This window comes from Falco peregrinus, chromosome 11, assembly GCF_023634155.1.
Source record: "Falco peregrinus isolate bFalPer1 chromosome 11, bFalPer1.pri, whole genome shotgun sequence".
In the NCBI taxonomy this organism is placed as follows: domain Eukaryota; kingdom Metazoa; phylum Chordata; class Aves; order Falconiformes; family Falconidae; genus Falco; species Falco peregrinus.
The window spans coordinates 1,437,539-1,454,920 of NC_073731.1; the positions used below are offsets into that span (position 1 = coordinate 1,437,539).

At 48.8% G+C, this 17,382-nt stretch overlaps 1 protein-coding gene across 1 annotated transcript in view; it reads right to left on the reverse strand.

Moving 5' to 3' along the window:
• Positions 1 to 8,611: 8,611 nt before the first annotated feature.
• The window catches only part of BUB1 (BUB1 mitotic checkpoint serine/threonine kinase), a 34,278-nt gene continuing 25,507 nt past the window's right edge, over positions 8,612 to 17,382 (reverse strand). The window contains exons 30-42 of the mRNA XM_055816213.1: positions 16,812 to 16,904; positions 16,062 to 16,152; positions 15,582 to 15,663; positions 14,723 to 14,903; positions 14,056 to 14,134; positions 13,330 to 13,535; positions 12,700 to 12,840; positions 11,915 to 12,030; positions 10,317 to 10,478; positions 9,967 to 10,124; positions 9,696 to 9,873; positions 9,343 to 9,449; positions 8,612 to 8,906 (exon numbers count right to left, since the gene is read on the reverse strand). Coding sequence (XP_055672188.1) covers positions 8,711 to 8,906; positions 9,343 to 9,449; positions 9,696 to 9,873; positions 9,967 to 10,124; positions 10,317 to 10,478; positions 11,915 to 12,030; positions 12,700 to 12,840; positions 13,330 to 13,535; positions 14,056 to 14,134; positions 14,723 to 14,903; positions 15,582 to 15,663; positions 16,062 to 16,152; positions 16,812 to 16,904 — 1,790 coding nt within the window. The 3' untranslated portion in view covers positions 8,612 to 8,710. The remainder of the gene's footprint in view (positions 8,907 to 9,342; positions 9,450 to 9,695; positions 9,874 to 9,966; positions 10,125 to 10,316; positions 10,479 to 11,914; positions 12,031 to 12,699; positions 12,841 to 13,329; positions 13,536 to 14,055; positions 14,135 to 14,722; positions 14,904 to 15,581; positions 15,664 to 16,061; positions 16,153 to 16,811; positions 16,905 to 17,382) is intronic.

Here is a 17,382-nt window from a genome sequence, read left to right on the forward strand (position 1 = left end):
CTCCCCTCACCCTGCACACTTGCACCCTGACACACACCGTGAGCCAGGTGTATACCCCCTGCATGCACGTGCTGTGCGCATGCCCCTTACACCCCCCACGCACGCCCTGCTGCACCCCCACCGCACTGTGTGCACACACCTTGCGTGCCCCACGCCCCGTGGGTGCACCCCTTGCCTCCACCTGCTCGGCCTGCACACACACGCATCGCCGTGCAACCCCTTGCACACACACTGCCCCCCTGCCGCACCATGCACACCTCCTCACACCCTGCAAACTCCCCATGCACTGCCCGCTGCACCCCCTGCACCGCACCCCCGACCCATTGTTCCCCCTCACACCCCTGGCTCCCCACCTTGGTGCAGGTCTGTGGGTGCACCTTGGTCACCGGGAGGTGTCAAGCGGCAGGAGAGCAGCCCTGGTGGGTGGCACCCAATTTCACATGGAAGAAAAAAAATAAAGAAAAAAAAAAGAAGAAAAAATAGAAAAAAGGGAAAAAATCAGGAAAAAAAAAGGAAGAAAATAATAATAAAAAAAAGAAACAGAGAAAAATAGAAAGAAAAAAAAAGAAAAGAAACCAGCAAACCCCAACCCCAGCAGCCTCATCTACGATATGTTTTGCATGAACAATCACAATATTATTTTGCGGTGATGAAGCCAACCCTGCGCCCTGGCAGGCGGGAGCTGCCGACCGCAGCTTCCTCCGGCCTCAGTGCCCACGCAGGGCACCCTGCCAAGCTGCCTGCCCGAGCCCAGGGCCGCAGCCCCCAGCCCCCGCAGCCCCCAGCCCCCTGCAGCCTGAGCGAGTGTGGCAGCCGCTGGCATCTGGAGTGTGGGGGACACGGCCAGGGTGGCGCAGGGATGGGGCTCCTTCGCCTGCTGCTGCTCCCACGGGGCCACTGTGCGGCAGGTGCCAGGGGTCCGGAGGTCCCGTAGTGCCCCCCCTGGAGAGGGGGCCGGGCCGGGGCAGCACCCTGTGGTGCATCCTTCGAGCAGCAGCAACTGGGCAGGAGCCAGGCGGCCCCGGGGGGCCGAGCTTCACCGGTGAAGCTGGTGCCAGGGTGGCACACAGACGCCCCCATCGTGCCCGGCATCCCCCCGTCCCAGCCGCAGCAGGGCCCGGTGCTTTCCCAGCCCAGACGAGGGTCTCGTCCCCCCGGCCAGCCCCTCGCCCTTGGCCACTGGGCAAACACAAGGACGGCGCCGGCGGCCTCAACGCTCAGCCCTTGTGGGAGTCAATGAATAAGGAGCAGCACGGATGCCAACGCTTCTGCAGGCTCGCCTGCGGAGGAGGGAATTTTCTTGGGAAAAGTACCATCAGCACCAGGGAACCCCCAAGGTGAAGCAGCCCAGCTTGCAGCGCGGTCTGGGCCAGCAGCCCACGGTGCCCGGGGACATCTTGTCCCCCAGCCGCTGCGGCGAGGGTGTGCCTTTATCAGCCCGGGCCTGGCCGCGGGGCATGGCCCTGCTGCAAACCCTGGGGGAATGGCCCCCGCCCCTGCCCCGGCCTCGCCGCTGGCGGGGTCCCGTGCTGCCTGGACCACAGACACACACCCAGTTTTCGGGGTGAGCCTGCCCTCCGCCATGCGTGCTGCGCTGGCCACACCGCCAGCACCGCGAGAGCTGCGGGGAGCGCTCGCACTTCCCTAGAGGGATGGCAAAGCTGGCGTGGAGAGGGAAGGTGGTCCCAGTCACCAAAAGCTTGCTGCCCCTTGCAGGGGGTCCCCAGGGCTGGAATCCCTCTGCCCAGCCCCAAAAGCAGCCCCGGGCGCTCCTGCCCGCCCAGCTCGCCCACTGCCAGAGCATCCTTGGCTTCCCAGCTGGCGGCGGCTCTGTTCCCATCCCCTGCACGCCCCTCCGACCGGGTGGGAAGGAAAAAGGCCTGCGGGTGTTTGTGTGGGAAAAAATAATAGAGGAAATTCATTAGGGAACCTCATCAGGGAAAAATGTGAGGGCAGGGACCAGCAGCAGAAGGGAAAGGCTCGAAGGTCCCTCCTGCTGGCTTGGCAGCACTGTCACCTTCCCGCTGCGGACTGCGGAGCATCCCGGGGGCGCACTGGCAGGGCTGCGGGGGGCACGGGGCCGGCAGGCAGATGGGATTCTATTTTCTCCTGCTGCTTCATTTTGGTTTCTGTGTGGGTGGCTCATGTGAACAGAAAGGTGATGGGGAAAGCATTGTGCGAGAACAGCCTGGCCTTTCAAACACCTAAATTTAAGCTGGCAATTTCAGTGTGTTTGCAGGGCTCACGTATGCCCATGATTTTTTCGAGAGCTGCAACAGCCACTAGCTTCACTCCCTCTTTCTCCGAGCGCATTTTTCCCCCGTGAATCATGGCACCAGCCTCCTGGAACAAATCCGTTTCGACTTTGTCCTCGTTCCCATTGTTGTGAGCCAGCTGAGAGGCATTTGCACCGAAGCCACTTCCCAAAGGTCATCTCATTTTCATCAGTCTGGCACAGCACTCGGCGGTGGACATGGATGGAGAGAGATGGAGTTTGCAAACTCTCCTGTCGCTGCTGCCCCGGCCCCCGCAGCATCCATACCCCACACCTGGGGGACACCGGGCCGCGGGTGCCACGTCCCAACCCTCGTCCTGTGGCACCGGCACATGCTAGCACCGATGAGCAAAGCTCCCCTTAGATCTGCCCATCCCTGTCACAGAGCTGCCACCAGCCGTGGGGCGCTTCCTTGTCTCCCCCATGGATAACAGCAGGGAGAAATCCAAAGGGAGGTGGAGAGGGGTGAATAAGCAGGGTGGTGGGGAGCCCGTTGCACCCCAGTCCCCCAGTGCTGGCCGGCACCGGCCACTGCCTCTCCCACCCAGCCCTCCCTCCTGTTCCCTCAGCAGGCTGTCCCCACCACCGGCGAGCATGTGGGGAGGGCTGGGGGACAGGAGATGGTGCCCGGCTGGCGTGGGAGGACCTGTGACACTGCCAGCACGGCCCCAGAGAGCTGGACCCCCCCAGTATCACAGAGAAGAACTTCCCCCAACCCCCCCCCCCCCCCCAACCAGCAGCTGCTCATCAAACCCATTTTTAACCATGCAACACACCAACGGAAAAAAGTGACGCCGTCTTCTTCTTCTCCAACCCATTGTGATAAATGTTATTTCACTCAGCGCTGGCAGATAAAATCAAGTTTAAGCCACATGCCTTAAATACAAGGCTTTATCTGAGCCGGGTTTGGAGCCTGACCTTTATGGCGGTGCAGTGCTGTGTCTGCCGAGCGCTGCTGCTTTTCAGCCCTGGGCACGCAGGATAACAGACACAGCACCCGAGGTGCCTCCGAGGTGGCCCGGCAGCCAGGGAAGAGGAAGGGGAGAAGAGGAAGTTTTCCTGGCCGGGGAGAGGAGGAGGTTTTCCCGGCCAGGGAAAGGAGGGAGGGCTGGGGGAGCTCGGGGATGGATGTGCTGCCCGGCGGAGCAGGACGAGCAGGTGGCACACGTGGGTGACGGCAGCCTGCGCCGGGGCAGGCAGCTGGGCACAGATGTGGTGAGAACAGCCGTGGGACGTGCACCGAGCTGCCACCGGGCTCAGGCACCTGTGGGTGACATCACCAGCGCTGAAAAGCCCCAATCACTGCCCACCCCCAATCCCTCTCCCCACCAAGGGTGGCTGTGTTGGAGTGAGTGGGCATCACTTTCCCCACACCTCGGGTCTGCATCCCTGGTGCTGGGCAGGGACCAAAACCTACATCTTCCACATCCCAGCTGAGCACTGAGCTGCTGAATTAAAAACAAACAACCAGAACAAAACAGTCATTACTCCTCCGTCAGCTTGCTCCATGTCCCCAGTGGCTACTATGAACATGCAAAGGTTTTCTCTCTATATATATACAATAGAGGGTTTAAATATATATATATTTATATGTATGTGTGTGTGTGTTAAAGAAACATGTCAACCACCCATTTGGGGGATGTCACTACTCTTCACCCATCCACAGTGGTGACGGAGGCATGGTAATGGACCAAGGGATGGTCCCGCAGCAGCAGCAGCCTCTTCTGGAGGCAGCAGTGGCTGAGAACGATCCCATCATGACCCGAGTGGTCCCTGGGCCGGGGTATCCCCCGGGAAGGTGTTGCTTTGATTCACTGCTGACCCGAGTTAATTTGTTACCCCGTTAATGGGTATTTCTTGTTCCTAATGGGGCTGAGTGACATTACCCTGAGTGACATCAATGCCTCCCCTGCATGGGAACCAGGACTGCTGCTTCGTTAGCATGCATCTAACCAGTTAGTGGTGCCTGCAACTTTTAACAACCTCAAACTTTCTATTTTTTAATGCTGTAAAAACCACAGTTAAGAAATTTGGCCTCTGCTGAGTGACAGGGTTACTTGGTGATGGGCCGCCACCAGCAAGTGATGGAGAACCTGGGAGGGAGCAAGCCCCAGGTCCCAGCTCATCACTGGGGCACAGCACGATGGCAAAGGGAGAAAAGTGAGTAAACTTGGGTTTTCTGCAGAAGAAAAAGTGAGCCACCCACACGCCAGGAAATCTCTCCTCTCCGTGTGGGTGGTGGAGGCCCCAAGATGAGTTATCTCTAAAGGGCGACTCTGGGGATACCTAGAGATCTTCATCAGCATGGATTTGGTGTGCGCTGAGGAGGAAATATCAGCATCACCACCTGGGGCTTTGGGGTTTTGTGTTGTTTTTTTCAAAGCTCTTTTTTAGCAGCTCATTTTAAAATCGGTTAGAAAATAAGAGCCTCCACCCCAGCCCAGGTCATCTCCCCATGGAGCCATTCCCACGGCCGTCACACCACTCGGCCCCTCCTGGGATGGTTTTACCCTTTATCCCTCCTGCTTCCCCGTGGGATGCCCCGTGGGATGGCAGGAACAGGCACCCGGCAAGGGGGCTTCTCTTTGAGGCTATTTAATAGAAAGTAACAGGGCACGGGCAGCCTGGACCTGATGCCGCAGCAGTGCAGGCAGGCAACTACCCCATCCAAGACCTCTGCTCCTCTCTAGGGCTCAGCTATAATAATTTGTAGCAAAACTAAGAGCCCAGAACGCTAAAATCAAGGTGACTGCAAGCAAAAGTCCCATCCACTGCATCCCTGCGGGCATCCTCAGAGCTCACACCCACACACGGCTTCCCCGGGATGCTCTTGGCCATTGAGCAGGAGCAGCACTTGCAGGCAGACGGGATGCTTGCCAAGCAAGGAGGGATGTACAGTGTCTTACAGCTAACACCTATCTACCATATATAACGATGTGAAACTCCTACACCCACGCGAGCTCCTTCTCCACTTGCAGGGGGGCTGACATTTAAGCTGCGGAGGCTCCAGCCCGGCTGGCGGCACAGCTGGCAGGGACATACCTGCACCGCAGCTGCTGCTAAAAAAAATAAATCACTACCCCGAGGTGGGGCAGGCAGAAATTAGTATTAATGAGGGGCAAAGACACAGGTAAAGAATACATTGTGCTCATAACGCAGTGTCATATGCTGCTCCAGAAAGTGCTCTGCACTTTTTGGAGCGGCATATGATGCTGTGTTATGAGATGAAGAACTAAATAAATATGTTTTACTATACATATAAAATCTTGAGGCTGGCAGAGGTTTTTGCCTGGACAGAGAACAGCTGGCTCCAGTTCAGCTCAGAAAAAGATTAAACAGAGGAGGAAGGGCAAAAAAAGAGAAGCAACACAAGCGCTGAATGTTTTTATTTCCACCAGCTACACGGAGGTTTCTCCAGCTGATCTGCCTCACAGCGCGACTTGCTGCAGCTAATTTCTTAACCAGCTGCTTTGTATCAAACCCAAAGGCTTTTCCATACACCACGGGAAGCCTAACAAGAGGCAAGGCAGCATGCAGTGGAGGGTAATCCAAGAGTTACTTGCTATAAAAGGGGGCAGAGGAGCCCCAAAGCAGGGAGATGCTGGGATCCATCCCTGCCAGCATCCCTGCCTCCCTGGGCATAACTCGCTGCCCGCTGCTGGGGTGGGTGGGGGGATCTGCAGCTGAGCAGTTCAAGCAGCAGGAAAATACTGCAATACGGTGAGAGGCAGGGAGATTTATGAAAGTCTGTTGTTTGTCTCCCTCCTGTGGATAGATGCACAAATAAAATTAATGCCCTTGCCTCCCCCCGGGGCTCTGCGGGTAAAACATCCTTTTTTCTATCTGCTTTGCAGGATTGTCACCCAGGCCCTGCACCAGCATGCAGACGAGCGGTGTCAGGGTGGCCGCATCCTGCAGGCTGTGAGGGTACTGCTGCGAGGGTGCTCTGCAGCTGCCCGACAGGCGATGCCCATGCACTGCTCACCCACATACTGCTCGCGTGCAGCTTAAGCCGGGAGGGTCTGCGGGCCGCCCAGCTGCTGGCAAAGCCCAAGCACCACACTTTTGCATGCTGTGCACGGGCTGAGCACTGATTTCCCCGTGCAGCACTGCTGGCTCTCCGCTCCCCGCCACGTTACCTTCTCCACAAATTACCCCAGGTCCCGTAACTCTGGGTTATGGCTCCCCATTTTATCCACGGGTGGGAAGAAGGTCTTCAGAAAGAGAAGCGTCTCGGTGCTGGAATTGTCCTGGATATCCTGGCCCCCCAGCACCACACCAACCGTTATTTACCACCTGCAAGGCACCAGTGCAGAGCACTGCCCACCTGCGTGGAGCAAAGCCCCGTACAGATTTACTCCCTGAGATCAGCTAGCAGCCACGGAGGCTCAAGCGAAGGCAGCAATAAGCCGCGGTGCAACTCCAGCGTGGCTGGCACAGCCGGGGAGCTCTTGCCCCTGTATGGGAATCCCAGCAGAGCAGAGGCAGGGCAGAGCAGGTCCAGCTGGGAAGCCCTCCAAAGCCATCAGAGCTGTGGCTCCAAAGGTCTCAGAGACTAGTTTTAGCAGCAAGTCTCAGCTTAGCAATGCGGGGAAACAAAAAGAAAAGTGGCTCGGTGGGAAGGGGAGCTCGAGAAGCACCATCCATCCTTTGCAGTGACTATCGGCTGCATCCAGCTACTCCTGGCATCCTTTCAAATGTTCAACTGCAAGAATAAATGCAGCAAGCGAGGCAAGCAGAGAAAACCTCAAGCCGAGCCATTTGCTCGTGCGGGTCAGTGCAGAGGCTGTTCCCAAGTAGCAGCATCCATCCGCACCTGAGGATGCAGGCAGCCTGGCACGGGCGCTGCCGTGGAGGTGGTGTGTCCAAGGTGCCTGCCAGAGTCCTTCAGAGTTTGTGTAATTCAGGTGATTCAAGTTAATTTGATGTTTAACATTTGACAAGATGGCAGTAAAGCAAAGCCAACCTCGTGCGAGCTGGAGTGAGCGACAGCATAGACAGCAACGATTCAGCACGTTGGTGTGTGGCCACTGTAATTAAGAAGTGTCAAAATAGATAAAGGGGAATAGGGGGCACTTGTAAAGGAACGCTTTCCTGGTATATTCCCAGAGTATTTGCAGAACATTCTGCCACAGTAAAGGAAAAAACCCTCGTAATGAACAGAAACCAGCCGTTCCAGTTCTGGCTGGGAGAGACACCTGCTTCGCGGTCTCCTCCTCATCTAAGACTGTCGTGGCTGGTCAGAAGGGAACGTAACACCAGTGGCAAGTGTGCCCCCGGTCCTACCCCATTAACTCTAACCTGCAAACCTTGATTGCTCTCAGCCCAGAAGCACCCAAGAGAGAGGGCAGAGCAGGAGGGCTGAGTGCCCCAAACCTCTGAGAACTGCAGCGCTGCGAGTGCTGATGCTCAGCTGCATGTTTGCCTCATCACCGGCTCACAACAGTGTTTCCTCATATTCATTAATTATCTGCAGCGGCTTTTTTGAGAGAAGAGAGACCTACACCAAACCTGCTCTCCTTACACCTACCAACCACAGCTTTTTCTCTGGGCAGGTGTATAAAGCTACACAAGATCACACCCACATAACCCACATTACGTACACACTATTTCACTTCCAATCACTGGCACAGATTTTTTTTTTTAATTGTTATTATTCCTTAATATCCTATCCCACAGGCGCTGCTACCCTTCCCAGTGGACTTGGCCTCTGCCAGCAGCAGGTCCAGCTGGGACCTGGCCAGCATTGGCCCCATCGGGCATGGGGGAAGCTTCTGGCACCTTTTCACAGAAGCCACCCCTGTAGCCCCCCACGACTAAAACCTTGCTGTGCAAACCCACTGTGACCTGCATGCCCATTTCCACCTCGCTCCTCCCCAAAGGCTCTGCTCACTATTGTTCATGTTGGGAAAATGAGTCCTCAACCTGTCACACATGTTTTCCATTGTGTGGATGAGCCCGCCCTGCACATGGCTGGACCGCATGTATCGCCGGTACACTTCCCGGCCTCCGCATGACAGCCACACTTGCCAGCATCGTCGGTCTGAACCTGGCATTGACCCTGCTTTCAGGTCAAAGCAGCAGACTTCCCAAGTTCCCTTCAACAAGGAGTCGTCGATGGCCTTTTTTCAAAAATCCCAGGGGAGACCGAAAGCAATTACTTCATCTGTACAATACTTTTCACCAGCTTTCTCCCTCCCCTTTAGAAGTACAGAACATTATGACAATTGTCTACAGTCTCCAGCATGCCCATGCCTCCCAAACTGGACAAGTTAAATTAGAAAGTAATTTTTTTCATGCCATTTTTTTTTCCACAAAAGCACAAGAAGATGCAAGTTATTCCCAAAGTTAGCCATTTATTGTTAAAACAAATTAGTATAAAAAGATTTCACATGACTGAGATGCCAGTCCTCAGGAACTGTGCAAACTACATGCTTATTTTCGTGACCGTTTGTTTTCTATAAGCAACACAACAAGCCTGTTCCGAAGGAACTTTATTTCCTTTGCATATGACTTGCAAAATAAGTCCTTCAGCCTTTTGCGCAGAACTCCTAGAGAAGGCAGGCTGCGGCAGCTGGGGATGTTTAGCATGCTCTCAAAGAACTCCTTCCACAGGTCAGCGTTGGGAAGCCTGCAAAGGAACAAAAATGCATCAAAAGTATTTTCTTCTACATTCAAGCAGTTAAAATACTGTTTCCCGTATTTCTCCAGCTCCCTCCCCAGTTGCAGGCTGGAGCAAAGGCAGACATCGCTGCAACACAATGCAGCTCCCGCTGTGGCACTGCTTAGCGAACCGCTGGGATTTTTCCCGGTTTGTTGTTGTTCCCCCCTTCCAGGCAGCAAGCCGCCAAGGATGCCGTGCAGCTTGCCACGTGCGCTGCTGAAACGCTTCCTGTGCTTAAGCTGGTGAATTCTATGCAGCAGTTTCCACACACTGAACGCAGTTTTCAGGGCATCAAGAAGCGCATACAAGCAACACAAAATGGTGACAGAAACTAACCTTCAACCTGGTACTAATGATGCACCTTTCTAGGCAAGGGAAGATTTTGAAAAGATTCGACACCAACCTTCTGAAGGTCCCCTCAGGCTTCCAGATACCATTTTCATTCTTCACTTTCATGTAGGTACCAAAAAGCATGCAATACACCGTTGCTGCAATGCCAAAGTAGTCCGTCTAAACAAAGTATAAACAAGTTTCATATTACAAGTGTGTTGAGACCACTAAAAATTAGCTGAAAAACATTGTGCGGAGCCAACAGGGCAAGCTCTGTAAGAAGAGGGTTCAGGACTGAGCTTTTAAAGCAACAAGCTGAAGATACAACTCTAGTGCAAAAGTCCAATATTTTTGCAGCTCATTTATTCAGGCCAGATGCATTTGCAGCAAGCTCCAAACGTCCAGGCTGCCTATGCGGTCTCATACCTGGTAGTTCCACGGTTTCTGTGTCAGCATTTCAATACACTGAAATCCAGATGTTTCACACTTTGCGGTAAACGCCGTTCCTTCAGGGAAGAGTTTCATGTCTATACTTTGGCCCAAGTCAATGAGCGTCAAGCCATGAGAGAGCCCATCTATGTCACACGTGTCATTGTCCAGAAACCTTCAACCGTGACGACAAGAAGTGATCACGTAAATATCAAGGCTACAATATCACGATATGCTGGCATCTCAGGCAGCAAAGGGAAATACTTGCCTTTCTCCAAGTATAAAGTTGTCAGGTTTAATGTCACCGTGAATGATTTTGCAGTTATGGAGCTCTTCCACCATATAAAGAATTTTTACAGCAAAGTAGATGACAAGTGCTTGAGGCATCACCTTTTCAGGAAGCTTTTTGTAAATGTTTATGGCATTCTGTAAACAAAAATAGTGAAGAACCATCAGCTGCACAGAAAGAACTTGGTACGGATTACAGGTCTATGTTGATACACACAGAATAAGTTCACAATGAAGGTCTGTAAAGTGGAGAGGAGACGTCTGAATATCGTAATGTAATAGCACTCCAAAGAATATAAATGTTCTGAGGCACGAGCTGATTCCACTCACCAGCAATGTTCCATAGTTGTAAAGCTCACCAACCAAAATGCTTCCATTTTGAAATAAATGAGCAGAATAAAAGTGGATGTAGAAATGGCATATGCTTGGATCGAGCCTTTCTACCAGTTGTGTTGCTATATAGAACTCCCAGGGGTTGGCAGGCTTCTGGACCTGTAACCAGAAAGTCGATTTACTAGAAAAATCTATTAGTATTAAAAGCAGAAGTTCTTCTCAGGTTGGTGGGTTTTTTTGTTGTGGGTTTTTTTTTTTTTTGTTTTTTGTTTGGTTGGGGGTTTTTTTGTTTGGTGTTTGTTTTGTTTTTTGTTTTTTTTTTTTTTTTTAATAGCAGACCAGGCATTTTTCCTCTTAACCAAATAAAATGCTTATATCTACAGTAGTTAACCTCAAGTTGATACACTTAACGATTGAGGCTCTTGAATCAAGACTTCAGTTACACGCCACAATTCCATCCTAGCTTATACAGTCTTCCGCGTTATCTGATAAGTCTGTCCGCAACATTGATATTTCTGCTGGCAACAGACGTTTAGTGCAAGACAGACAGAAGGCTTTTTAAGTCAAAACAGGGAAATCCTTCCAATTCTTTCCCCTACTATTTCCCCCGCTATGCTGAATACCTGATGCTCCAAAAAACCAACCAAACAACTGAAGTCACCTTTACATACTAGAAAGGTCCCGGTTAAGGTGTTAACACAAGAAAGGATTGTTTTTCTGAAAGATTAAATGTTGCAGAGGAAATCCACAAAAAGGCTGGGAAGGCAGACCTAATGTGGAAAGGCTAAGGGTGCGTGTGGGGGTGTGTGCGTGTGTGAACTCCACCAAGTAACCATGTTTCAGCCAGGCTGTAGTAACTGCTCCAGGTGCCCTCCCCGCCAGCAGCAGATGCGGGGTTGTGTGACCCAGCAGAACCCTCGTGGACTAAGCTGACCCTGCAGTCACACACTTTCCTTTTGGCAGTGGTTCCACTGTAAACACATGCTATCATCTGTTGCTCATTCCTGCACTGAAGCAGCCTGGAAGAAGACAGGGCAGAGCCAAGAGGGCTCAACCTACAATCGCCATCAAGACAAGTGAGTTTATTAATAAAACCGCACCAGGGAGGTACCACCCAGCCAAGTCACCATAACCGGCCAGCTGCCAGCAAACAGGCTGGCTGCACAAAGTGCAAAAACGCTTGTGGAAAGCTAGTGGGCACGTAGCTGGGACAAAGAGCAGCCCCAATGTCATTGCCAATCCACATACATTTTCTGTGGACTAAGAGCATTTGCTTAAGTAACTGCCTTTGTCCAGCTAAGAAAGATAGCCTGGTTGTAATTCTTACTCCTTGGGATACTTGTGACTACTTTATAAAGAAAAGATGAAGCAGTAAGTCGAGTCAAGAGGATAAATAACCTCTTCTGATGTAGAGCCAATCAGACATCACAGCATCCAACCTGAACAAGGCTTTGAGGACTGACCAATATGCTTTACTTCATATTTGTAAATACATATTTGTAAAAACACTCAGCAGAATCCACCCAGGGTAGCTGTCATTATAGTTAACACTCCAGAAGTTTCCAGCAAAGCTATTCCAAATCAACACTTCTTACCTTGAATATTACTTTCTGATTGTTTCTAGAGTTACTGGCATCCAGAATGGAAGCTTGATAGACTTGGGCAAAAGCTCCCTCCCCAACCAAGCAGTCCACATGGAATGAGTTGGAACCTTTAAGAGATTAACATAATTAAGTCTTGCTTGCAAGCTTCACAGAAGAGACATCACTACTCAGACAAAGAAAAACAAAAAAGCAGCAAAAAGCACCAGCTTGTATAAGTTATTGCTTTAACCATAGAGCTAGTCTTTCTTCTACAAGTCTCTCCTCGCTAGTTCTCCTTCCCATACAAGGGAGCCTGTACTCGCTATTGAGAACAAGAGCGCTGTGAAGTGCCACATACTAAATAAATAAACAAATAATAATAATAAAAAAATCATTGTTTCTATTTTAGTCTGACTCCCTGGAAGTAATCAAATTCCAAAATCCATTCTTTACAAAGTAAACACTAATGTTTAAGTCGTACAACTATGTTGCAATTACTGTCATACAGATTGTGTTGACACAGGACTGCTGCTGTTCTATACAAAGTTTGAGAGTTGTGTCACAGATTACTGGGAAAGGAAAACTAGGAAAATCCCCTACTCTGAATGCCTAATCAAACACGCTTATGCTACAAAAGACAAACAAAAAAACCAGGTCTAATTTCCAATCTGAGGTTTAAATAACCTGGAAGCTATCTGGATATACACGCAAGTAAACTGAATTAGAAAAACACTTCAGAGTTTCCCTGAAAAACTTCAAGAAATGCTTTAAAGTGAAATGTTTGAAGTAGCTCTTACCCAGTCGGAATTCAGCCTTCAGTGTGATGGGTGGAAGAGCAGACTTCCATTCAAAGTAGTTGCTGTAGGTGTGGAGTGGTTTAGGAAGCTCTGATAAGAATTTGCAAATCAATTCCTTATCCCAAGGGTTTTCAACAAGGACTTCATGGAAAGAAGAAAAATATTTAAGCTCTAAAAAAAGTGTCATTTCAAAGAGGTAACACAAGCTTATACTTGAATAAGCGTCACTGATCTGGAAAAAAAACAACAACCCAAACTAAAAAAAAAAAAAACAAAGAGGGATAAGTTTAGACTGCCTCAATTTTGACAATCCAGCTTTTATACCTATGTCTTCCCGGTTAAAGTTGCTCCAAAAGACACATTTCTGAAATATTTGAGCCTCAACTAGCAAAGAACCCTTAGGTACTCTCAAGTACTCCTGTACTTCAGAATATCTTTGGCATTGTGTAACAGGTACAACGCACGCTTGTCCTTCCTTACATCCCTTGTGCCGAAGCAGCAATCTCCTTGCAGGAGCCACAAGAGTCGCTGACTGCAGTGACCACCTTCATGCTGGAACAAAGCTGCAAGAACGTGACACTGCCCTGCTCTTGGACTTGATGGAAGAAAACTGTAGGCAATGGTCCGTACCTGCAGCTCTAACACTCTGGGCTGCCCTGTACTGCCCAGCTCCAGACAGCTTGTCATGGAAAATTTTGTCCACCCCAGATGACAAGGCATATTCAGTTCTTCTCACAGCAGTCTTTTCATGTAATGCCTGAGAAGCAGCTGTAGCCATTCCTTGAACTCCATTTCCTTGAAGCTCCTCTTGTTCTGCAATTTGTTCTAGAGCAGGGCTATGTATTTAAAACAAAATATTATTAATTGACAGTACTGCCAGGGTTTTTTGCATCTGCATTAAGCACAAGTGTGTCAAATCGCCATGTTGGAGACCTTGCCCATAACCAACATTAAGATGAATAAAATGGACATTTCTCAAGAAAACAAGATTTGATCGTATTGTACTGCCCATACCCTAATTAAACCTTTGAGTTTGTTGGCCAACAAGTTCAGCCAATATTGAAAAGAGAGCAGTAGTTTTACATGCACAGCCATTAAAACTTTTGGGGCAGTTAACTTTTAATTTAAATGTGTCAGAAACTTAAATCATAGGAGCATTTTTAGGAGCATTATCACCATACCAAGGTTCCTTTGCCTCCACAAGGTGCCAAGATGTATGCTAAGCAGAGTCAGCCTGACACAAACATGTCAGTTCTAGACTGCTTGGAAAATGTGCATCGAGAGCAGCAGAGCAAACCTGGCATAGATTTGCCCAGCGCTCTCCAGACTTGGAGGTCTCAGCAAGTCGTGACATACCTTAGCTTCTTAGTCTTTGTCTGCTTGTGCAGTTCTTCAGGAAACTCCAAATCCATTTGCCGTAAGTCATCCCCGCAGGCTGAACAAAGGGAGCAGCAACAATAGCAAATGTTTATTTTCCCCAAAGGCAAGTGCATTTAGAGTATTCTTACAAAGACAAGCAGGTTCAGTCACACCGCAGCTGCGAAAGCTGGTAAGTTATCCAGAGCTCAACAAGTAAAGGTAAGCCAGAACTCAACAAGCCCATTTAAAAATACATGAGTAAAGATAACAGCTTGATTTCTTTAGGGAGTAAATTCCAAGACTAAAGAGGGCCAGACAAGCATAACTGTGCCCCTCGAAGAAGGTGCTGGGACTTCAGCCAATTTTTTTGGCCATTTACAACTCCTTGGAACAGTTCAGAACAGCAATTTGACAGTACAGTCAAAGCCTCTCTTGTCCCTCGCCACCTTCTCCTATTCCCCCAATTAAAAATTCTTGGAAAGCTTATGTGCTCGGCCAGCCCGAGCTCCCAGCTGCTGTTCTGCAGGGAATGCGTGCTCAGAAGCAGCAGCAGGAGCCATACCTGCACGGTACTTGGCAAGGGCTGCAAGGTGACCCAGGCACAGGCAAGGAGCTAGACAGTACTGAATGAGATGCTCCCGACCCGAAGCGCTCGTTATTTTACCTTTGTACCCCAAAGCTTGTTGCGAACATGCCGACAGGTAATTAAATGGCGTTGATACAAGCTGGGCAGCTCGTGCGAAGTCTCTTGTGTTGTTTGGACTGGGAGCTAAGGTTTTATTACTGCTTGGTGCATTCCACACTGTATAATCATCCCTCAAGGACTCCAATGTCCCTGCCTCTTCCTAGATGGGGAAAAAACATATAAAGATTTAAAACCAAGCCATCAAAACTATCCTGCCAGAGCTGCAGCTGTAACCTATCAGCAGTCTCTGCAGTCTGTTTCAGTAATGTTGAGTCTGCACATGTCAACTTACAGTACTAGAAAAATAAGTGAATGGCAATAACGTAAATCTGTGATTTACATAATTTTTTTAATCAGACCTGAACATCGGCAATAATCAATACCGCAGCAAAATAGTAGACAACAAAAAATTGCCCTAAGTCTGAGAAATCCCCTCTCATTACTTAGTGATCACTTATAACCATCCAGACTGAAGTTTTATGCATCTCCTTGGCTATGAGAACTGTTAGGTGGTGATCAGAATGTTCAGTGTCTCTTGCTCGCTGTCCTTCCTCTCTCAAATAACACCAAATCCACACATCAACTGCAGTCAGGTTTGTTCTAGGGACTGACATCTCCACTATCAAGCTCCTAGGAGTTTTGTAAAAATTAACAACTGAAAAAGTTCATCCCGTTGGCAGGAAATGGGAAAGGGGATCTAGACTTCAACTAGATATCATTCATAAGAATAATTGCAGGACTGGGACAGAACAACGGTAAATACAACCACCTCTGAGACCCCCTATAACGACATAACCCATTTTCAATGCCAATTCTTGCAATAAGATCAAACACTCACTTCTGTACTTGCTGTACAGCCAGACAAGGGACGTTCTCCAACACTTCTGGGCTCTTCTGGCCTGTTTTTATGCTGTGGGATCCTGACAAAACAGGTAGTTTAGAATAGCTTTTCCCCAGAAACTTTCCCAGGCAGACAATCATAACAAAGATTTGTTGGTTTTAACCTTTTTTTTTTTTTCCCCTAAAGAATCCCATTTGCAGATACTTAGAGAAGCCGCAGCAGCTCAAAGAAACAAGCTATCCAGAATTACCCAGAAAATTAAGCATCTCAAGCATGCTGTCCAAACAGGGAAGTTGCGCAATTCCACAGAGAAGCAACTACAGCTTTCTCATGCCACTTCCACACAGCTGCTAGCAATTGTATTCAAGCCAAGCCTGATACTGCAAATACGGTCACAGCTAAGTTATATGGAATAGAATCAATCCTATACATAACCCTTAATAAACTGAACTCAGCTGTTACTTTTTTCCTCCTTACCTGCTGTTCTCTTTTTCATTTTCATCTTCAAAGATAGAAAATGCAGGCATGACAGGAGCAACAACATTATTTTTCACACTTCCATCAGGCTCTTAAAAATAAAAAATAACCAATATAATCTTCATTGGGTGAAGATAATACAAACAGTCACATTTTCACCCCTAACCAGGCAACTGACAGCTACATCCAGCTAGATCAACAGCATCCTCAGAATTGCCACTCAAATCATCTTTCCTATAAGGTCCTGGAAATGGGGAAGACTTTTCCACTTCAAAATCAAGACTTGCCAGGAGCACAGAAGCCTTCTTGGCTGCATCTGACCAGTTGTGAAATCCCTGTGGTCACTCCTAAAAGCCACTGCTACTGCCTGGTGCTCAGACAATTTCAACCGTTACAATAAGCTGGCAATTCAGATACTAACACCCAGTCTACAAAATGTTTCAGAAGAAAGCTCTACTCACATGAAGTACCAGCTGTGCCCTTTTCAAAGTTAGGTTTTAAATACTAGAGAAGTCTCTATGGACAAAGCAACATGTTCAATGCATACATGAATAGACTTGCTAACAGTAAAGTGCTTCTGCTGTTTTCAGGCTGTGCATCAGAATTCAGAACTTGTCAGTAAATTAAATTATCAGGAAAGAAGTTACTTCTTCACACCTACTCATCTCAAAATTATCAAGACTAATGGAAGGGGTGAATGGGAAATAAAGGAATGAAATATCATGGACCGAAAAAATAAATAGTACATACCACATTTTCTGCAAGAGACTTCAGATTGCTCCTTGCTTTCTTCAAGAGACAGCTCAGGCAAGATGGGTGTTTGAAACATATCCATGAGAAATCCTAAAAAAAAAAAAATAATTAAAAATTTTCACTGGAATATTAACCCCAGTAAAAGAAATTTTCTGATGTTCTCCCATTGTATAGTAGTCAAATCAAATGCCAATTAATTATAATCTTATCATTTATCAAATACTATTCCCCAATTATTCCTTCATATTGCATTTACACACGCCAGACAGCTGAACATACATGGGAAGATCCAACTTGGCCGGCACATACTTGTTGATGCCATGGCCTTTTTTTTCTTCTTCTTCTTCTTCAAGATGAGATTTCGAGTTCTCCTAAAGGAGCAAATTCTCCTTTATCTTCTTAGATATTTGGAAAACTAATGAATACCACAAGCTTTCTGTTTTTGCAGATATATATTTAGCTGCAGCAGTTTGCTACACATTAGTGGGTTAGCAGTTAGCGGGCTTACTATCAAAACAGAAAAACATGGCAGAAGAGTACAAAAGGGATAAGACAGCATCGGGATATT